This window comes from Triticum aestivum, chromosome 3D (assembly GCF_018294505.1).
Source record: "Triticum aestivum cultivar Chinese Spring chromosome 3D, IWGSC CS RefSeq v2.1, whole genome shotgun sequence".
NCBI classification, from domain to species: Eukaryota; Viridiplantae; Streptophyta; class Magnoliopsida; order Poales; family Poaceae; genus Triticum; species Triticum aestivum.
Genome location: NC_057802.1, coordinates 366,364,467 through 366,372,182, shown reverse-complemented (window position 1 = coordinate 366,372,182; position 7,716 = coordinate 366,364,467). Strand labels below are relative to the sequence as shown.

The 7,716-nt window shown below is 52.0% G+C and overlaps 1 protein-coding gene across 1 annotated transcript; it reads left to right on the top strand.

Moving 5' to 3' along the window:
- Nucleotides 1-5,468: 5,468 nt before the first annotated feature.
- On the top strand, nt 5,469-7,433 carry LOC101290678 (adenylate isopentenyltransferase). Its single transcript, XM_044497455.1, has one exon. The coding sequence runs from the start codon at nt 5,667-5,669 to the stop codon at nt 6,774-6,776; it is 1,110 nt and encodes a 369-aa protein (XP_044353390.1). The 5' UTR covers nt 5,469-5,666; the 3' UTR covers nt 6,777-7,433.
- The last annotated feature ends 283 nt before the right edge of the window (nt 7,434-7,716 follow it).

Here is a 7,716-nt window from a genome sequence, read left to right as displayed (position 1 = left end):
CCGGGAGCTCCTCCAACTGTTGCCCCGTATACCGCGTTGCTGCTGCCACTGGATCACCGAGACCGATCCTCCGAGGAACCCCGTGTTCAACTACACAATGAGCGGCAAGTACCACTACGACGGTGTTCGACTACGTGGTTTCACCAAGTATTTCTTCGGATACACCAAGTTTGACTACACTGCGAGACCCGTACCCGGACCGTCAATCTTCTCCGAGAATTTTGCCAAGTACCACGACATCCGGAGCCCCGGATGCACCAAGACCATCCCGGATAACGTCAAGTACCTCTACCGACGACCCCGAACATCTACGAAAACGTGTACCACTACCGTCGCCGAAGACCCGTGTAACGGAACCGTCAAGTTCGACTACCTCCGCGTGTACCGCTACTTCCACTACCGTCTCCGAAGACCCGTGTAACGGAACCGTCAAGTTCGACTACCTCCGCGTGTACCGCTACTTCCACTACCGTCGCGAGAACGACTACTTCCATGATGACCCCGTGAACAACTACTTCCACTTCGAACGCGTTCCGCCCCGAATGCACGCTTCGAAGGTATAACCCCGAGACGACGTCCGTGGACCGAATGCATGTGTGTTGTATGAGATGCTCGTGGTTGCACCGTTTCCGAGTTGTCATTCCATGTTCCTCCTCGTTGTCATGCCATCGTCCCGTGGGAACCCGGTAACCGGGATCACCCCACCATCTTTTGCATGTTCCGCACATCCACATCTTCGTTTGCACCGGTCGCTCAACGAGTTATCGGAACCGGGACGTTGCCATGGCATCGTTTCCGTTTTCATCGCCGTGGCACCCAATTCTTTCTGCCATGGTGACCAAATGCTCCTAATCATCTTCATGTCAACATTTTCATAAAATTGCATATAACTTACATCTGTCATTCACATCATGATAACAACATTTAAAATGTCTAAAATTGATGTTTTCATTAAAATTGCCAATTGACATATGGGGATTTTCCGGTATTGTCGTTTGTTATTTTCGGCCTCATTTAAACTTGCCTACATAGATAGTTTCCATATACTTCACCTCTTGCCATGGTTAAAAACATTTAATATTGTTGGGTCCATAAACGAGAGAGAACTAAATAATTGATGTGGTGTTCCGTCAATATGCAACTCGTGGCATATTGAGCTCCACTTAATTTGTAGTGTTGTTTGTTGCACTTTGCCATGCCATGCCTCATTAAACCGGACATGCATCATATTTGTTTTTGCATCATCCATGTGTATGTGGTGGTTGTTTACTAGGTTGTTTGTTTCTTTCCGGGTTGCTTCTCTCGTTAGCTTCGGTTTCGTTCCGGAGTTGTGAGGATTCGTTCGACTACATTCGTTTGTCTTCTTCATGGACTCGTTCTTCTTCCTAGCGGGATCTCAGGCAAGATGACCACCCCTCGAAATCACTTCTATCTTTGCTTTGCTAGTTACTCGTTCTATTGCCATGCTGCGCTACCTACCACTTGCTATATCATGCCTCCCATACTGCCATGTCAGCCCCTAACCTTTTCACCCTTCCTAGCAAACCGTTGTTTGGCTATGTTACCACTTTGCTCAACCCCTCTTATAGCGTTGCTAGCTGCAGGTGAAGATGAAGATTACTCCATGTTGGATTATGTTTATGTTGGGATATAACAATATCTCTTATCTTAATTAATGCATCTATATACTTGGTAAAGGGTGGAAGGCTCGGCCTTATGCCTGGTGTTTTGTTCCACTCTTGCCGCCCTAGTTTCCGTCATACCGGTGTTATGTTCCTTGATTTTGCGTTCCTTACGCGGTTGGGTGAATTATGGGACCCCCTTGACAGTTCGCTTTGAATAAAACTCCTCCAGCAAGGCCCAACCTTGGTTTTACCATTTGCTACCTAAGCCTTTTTCCCTTGGGTTCTGCGGACTCAAGGGTCATCTTTATTTTAAACCCCCGGGCCAGTGCTCCTCTGAGTGTTGGTCCAACCCGTCAGTCGCCGGTGGCCACCAGGGGCAACTCTAGGCTGGCCTACCGGAAGCTTGGACAATCCGGTGTGCCCTGAGAACGAGATATGTGCAGCTCCTATCGGGATTTGTCGGCACATTCGGGTGGCTTTGCTGGTTTTGTTTTACCATTGTCGAAATGTCTTGTAAACCAGGATTCCGAGACTGATCGGGTCTTCCCGGGAGAAGGTTTATCCTTCGTTGACCGTGAGAGCTTATAATGGGCTAAGTTGGGACACCCCTGCAGGGTTATATCTTTCGAAAGCCGTGCCCGCGGTTATGAGGCAGATGGGAATTTTTTAATGTCCGGTTGTAGAGAACTTGACACTTGACCTTAATTAAAACGCATCAACCGCGTGTGTAGCCGTGATGGTCTCTTCTCGGCGGAGTCCGGGAAGTGAACACGGTTTCTGGGTTATGTTTGACGTAAGTAGGTGTTCAGGATCACTTCTTGGTCATTGCTAGTTGACGACCGCTCTGTTGCTTCTCTTCTCGCTCTCTTTCGCGTATGTTAGCCACCATATATGCTTATTGCCGCTGCAGCTCCACCTTATTACACCATCCTTTCCTACAAGCTTAAATAGTCTTGATCTCGCGGGTGTGAGATTGCTGAGTCCTCGTGACTCACAGATACTTCCATAACAGTTGCAGGTGCCGATGGGACCAGTGCAGATGACGCAACCGAGCTCAAGTGGGAGCTCGATGAAGATCGTGTTCGTTGTGTTGTTTCTTTTCATGTTGATCAGTAGTGGAGCCCAGTTGGGACGATCGGGGATCTAGAAGTTGGGTTGTCTTCTTTTATTTTGGTTCCGTAGCCGGACCTATGTGTGTATCTTGAATGATGTATGATTCATTTATGTATTGTGTGAAGTGGCGATTGTAAGCCAAACTCTTTATCCCATTCTTGTTCATTACATGGGATTGTGTGAAGATGACCCTTCTTGCGACAAAACCACAATGCGGTTATGCCTCTAAGTCGTGCCTCGACACGTGGGAGATATAGCCGCATCGTGGGCGTTACAGGCCGAGTTTGACTTTTGGTTTGGGACATATGTGGATATGAGAAAGTGGTTGAGGGTTTTGGAGCATATCACTAAGCACTTTGAGCAAGCAAGCCATTAAGCAACACCTCATCTCCTTTTAATAGTATTGGCTTTCCTATGGACTCAATGTGATCTTGGATCACTAAAAGTAAAATGTAGAGTCTTGAGCTTTGGAGCCTGAGCCAATCTTTTGTCCTTAGCATTTTCAAGGGGTTCCATATCCTCTTGTCCACGCCACTCCATCTGTTGAACTTTTCTGAAATATACTAGATGAAAACATTAGTCCAACAAGAGATATGTTGCCATTAATTACCAAAACCACCCAGGGAGCACTTGTTCTTTCACGTGCGCGGCGCCACGGAGCACAGCAAGATGGACTGCAAGCACGGGGGGCTCCGCGGCAATGCACTAAGCACGGCAGCGTGCTCAGAGGCGAGCCGTTGCGACTGTGGCCATGGCTACGCGAAGCCCAGTGGCGAGGAGCTCTCGGACGCGACGGAACAGGCGATGGGGCGACTAAAACTTAGCAGGGAACAGAGGGGGATGACGCGGAGCTCAAGGCAGGGTCGAGGAGAGGCTTGGGGAGGCCGGGGTGCTCGGTGTCGCGCGAATCAAGGGCGGCGGTGATCGAGCAGAGGCGACAAGGATGGCGACGAAGGGGTGCGGCTCCGGTCAAACGCTTGCACGCAGAGGATGAAGCATAGCGAGGCGGTCCTCCCGACCATGGCGGCACGGCGAGTAGCGGCCGGTGGCCACGGCGACGTCCATGGCGCGGCGAGGCGTGTTCAGGTTCGAGCGGGGGGAGAAGAGAGCGGTGCGAGGGAGAAGAGTGAGGCGTTAGGGTTTCGGGGGAGGGGCGAGGGGCGAGGGCGTCCTTAGCCGCGCAGGGGCACGACGGATGGCTGCCCCGTGGCTGATCCGAGCCACGGACGCCGTACGGGCATCCACCTCCCTCTGATGAACAGAGGTAGGGGCAAGCCCCAGAGGGGCTGGGCCAGGGCGCTATTCAACTAGAGCCTAGTTGCACAGTAGCTTCTCGCCCTTTTTATTTTCTTTTTATTTCTTTTTGTTATGCTCTATTTTGCATTTAAATAGAGCACCAAATGACTTTTTGTAAAATAAGCAACTTGCGACATAATTTAAATTGCATTAGTTGGCAATGCCACAAAAAGTTTGAACATCATTTGAAAACATTTCATTTTTTTGTTTGAATTTAATTGTAATGGAAGGGTGTTGTTGGGTCACCCAAAAATAGCTAAGGGCATTTTGGAGTCCCAAATAATGTTGGTTTTATTTTTACAATAGCTTTGGGAAGTTTTGGAATATTATGAACGTTTTTTGTTTTACTGCTAGAAGAAATAATTTATTTGACTTTATTTTAAATTTGAATTTGAATTCGATTTGGAACAAAGTGAGGTTTAGAAAATTAATTGCGATGACATGGCACCGTTAGTGTGTGGTTACTGTAGGTTAACTATCAGGGTGTTACAGTAATGTTTAAACCTTTTAAGTAATAAAGCACCCTTTGTCGAAAAAGGCAGGCAACAATCACATTTGGAGAGTTGTGGGTTAATAATAGGCCTTATTTACCCCCTCCCTCTAGTCAACTCTCGATCCTTTCAGCGTTTCGAACCGCGACCCATTGGCTGAGCAAGCTCCCGACAAAAGGTTTCGCCCCGACTGAGAGAGAGGCTCTACAACTCCGTGAAGCTAGGTCCTTGTCCCGGCGACATCAAGATCGGAGTATGAGGTCAATGACACCAATGTGCAAGGCCCCCTATGCCCCAGATGCGGCTACTATGGCGGCCCGTCTGAGGTCGAGGCACGGCGTGCTCGTTGTCAGAGTGCTCGTACACGCGGTGCCACGGAGAAAGAAGTTGTAGCCAGATCTAGGAGAAGCGCCACGCCCGGGCGGTCCGTGCCCTCGAGGCGGACCATGGTTGGGCTGTCAATGCCCCCGTAAGCCTTCCACAAAGGAGGACATCTACGGTGATGCTCCTATCCATCGAGCTCCGACGCCGAGCAGATTAGCATTAATCCGTATTGCATCTCTCAGCGCTACTTCCGCGACAACGACGACAAATGAGTGAAGGACTAGGGCGGCCATGGATGAATTTCCTCTATAATCCTATGAATTAGTAGAACACATGCCAAATTTTGATAGTCCGATGATATTATATGAACTATATCCTATGTCATGTATGAATTATATCCTTGCTCACAGCTCCCCTATGCTATGTCCTAATTTGATACTCCCTACATCCTAAAATAAGTGTTTTAGTTTTAGTATAACTTTTTATTAAACTTAGTATTCAAGTTGAGACACTTTATTTTGAGATGGAGTGAATATATCTTATACGAACTATATGAACAAATGAGAAAGGGGGTGTGGGGGGGTCGTCCTGAACTATATATATATATATGTGCGGGGCAGCCAACGAACACTCGTAAGTCGCACAAATACAGATACCAGCCGTGCAAGACTACAAGCAACAAGCCGCGCATGAGTGTTCCCTCCGGCAGAATGCCGTGGCACTCTCAGCTGATATCTCCCAACCCGTGGCAATAAGCGAGTCCCCGCTGCTACTGTGGCGAGGTGACTGGTGGGGTGCGCGGGATTGAGCCGCCTATATGAGCGGCCTCATCAGCAGGATCGGCAGCGGCGTCCGCTCACCGATGGCGTCCGCGGCCATCGCCGGCGTCGGCGGCACACATAAGCGGCCGCGATGGCCCAGTGTGAGCATGGAAAGGACAAGAGTCAGGGGTTGTTGCAGCTGCAGCTGTAGCGGCACCAAGATGGAGGCAGAACGTGGGGACACGAGGCTCGTGGTGATCGTGGGGGCAACGGGCACGGGCAAGACCAAGCTGTCCATCGACGCGGCCCTAGAGCTCGGTGGCGAGGTGGTGAACGCCGACAAGATCCAGCTTTACCGGGGCCTCGACGTCACCACCAACAAGGTGATGCCCGCCGACCGCCGCGGCGTCGCCCACCACCTCCTCGGCGCCGTCCGCGCCGATGCCGGCGAGCTCCCCGCCTCGTCCTTCCGCTCGCTCGCCGCCGCCAAGGCGGCCGACATCGCGGCGCGCGGGCACGTGCCAGTGGTGGCCGGCGGGTCCAACTCCCTCATCCACGCCTTCCTCGCCAAGCGATTTGATGCCCACGCCCCTCGGGACCCTTTCGCCGCTGCGGCAACCGGATACCGGCCGGCGCTCAGGTTCCCGTGCTGTCTCCTCTGGGTCGATGTCGACGAGGCAGTTCTGGACGAATACCTCGATCGGCGTGTCGACGACATGCTGGGTGAGGGCATGGTCGAGGAGCTCCGCGAATACTTCGCGACAACGTCGGCCTCTGAACGGGCCTCGCACGCCGGGCTGCGCAAGGCCATCGGCGTGCCGGAGATCGGGGACTACCTCGCCGGGCGTAAAAGCCTCACCGCCGCAGTGGACGAGATCAAGGCGAACACTCGGGTGCTCGCGGCGGCGCAGGTCGGCAAGATCCGGCGCATGGCAGACGGCTGGGGCTGGCCCGTTCGGCGCCTCGACGCCACCGGCACCGTCCTGGCGCGGCTCGCGGGCGCCGGGCGCGACGCCGAGGCCGCGGCGTGGCATCGCGACGTGCGCGGGCCGGGCCTCGCCGCCATGCGGCAGTTCCTACGCAGCCAAGGACTGTCCAGACACGACGACGCCGATGAAGAGGACGGAGTAGTCACACGGAGACAATGCCATGGCATGGTGGGGTAAGAAGAACAGGAAAAGGCTTCGGGTTCGGGCGCGACACCGAGGGCGCGGCGTGGGATCGCGACGGGCCTCGCCTCCATGCGGCCGTTCATGGCAGGCAAGGACTGTCCGGACACAAGGACGACGCCGATGACGAGGACGGGTCAGTCGCCCGGAGACAATGCCGTGGCATGGTGGGGTGAGAAGAACAGGGAAAAGCTCGAGAGCTTTTTCGGGTTCAAAATTTTCTGATACGCCGCCGATTTTGGAGGGCCCGGCGGCTGACCGGACACGGGCAGGTGGGGGCCATGGTGGTGCCACGGCGAACGGCACGACGATAGAACACGGAGACAAGACAAGAGAAGTGTCAAGTTTTGCAGGGGGGCTGTGAATTCTCTCTCTCCCTCTCCCTCTCCCTTCCTGGATCGAGAGGCTCTTCTTCTTCAGAATCTGCTCTGCTAGCTAGCCACACCACACAACACCACTGTATAATACTCCAGTGTAATCTAGTCCAGCATGTTCAAAATTTGAACTAGTTTTGCTTTTTGGCAGCTGCTCATCTTGAACAGTGTTGAGGACCGTGGGGTTTTTGTTGGGGCTAGCTTTTCCTTTGCTGGCCCTCCTTTTCCTCTGCATCAGAGATTGGCGTCTCTCAAGTCTGGACAAGCGCCTTTTTTGACCTGGCTTTGCGTCTTGCATGTTATATGCCGGTTGATCATTTGGGTCCAGATTTTACTTCACCCTACCATGTTAATGTTGGTCGTTTCTAGTTGATTCATTCATTCTTCTTCTTTTCTATAATACAAAATAAATAAGTGCGGATCGCTTGTACTGGTTTGAAAATATTCCTGAGGGTGCGTGCGAGGGCTGATTAGATTGTAATCTCATGCTTAGTGTGTGATTATGGGGGAGGGGATTGTGCTGGACGCGTGAGTTGGTGTTCTTGTTGTGCCAGCTAGGAAGA

Coding starts and splice junctions, on each gene's coding strand:
- LOC101290678 (XM_044497455.1), top strand. CDS start 5,667: ATGAGCGGCCTCATCAGCAGGATCGGCAGCGGCGTCCGCTCACCGATG.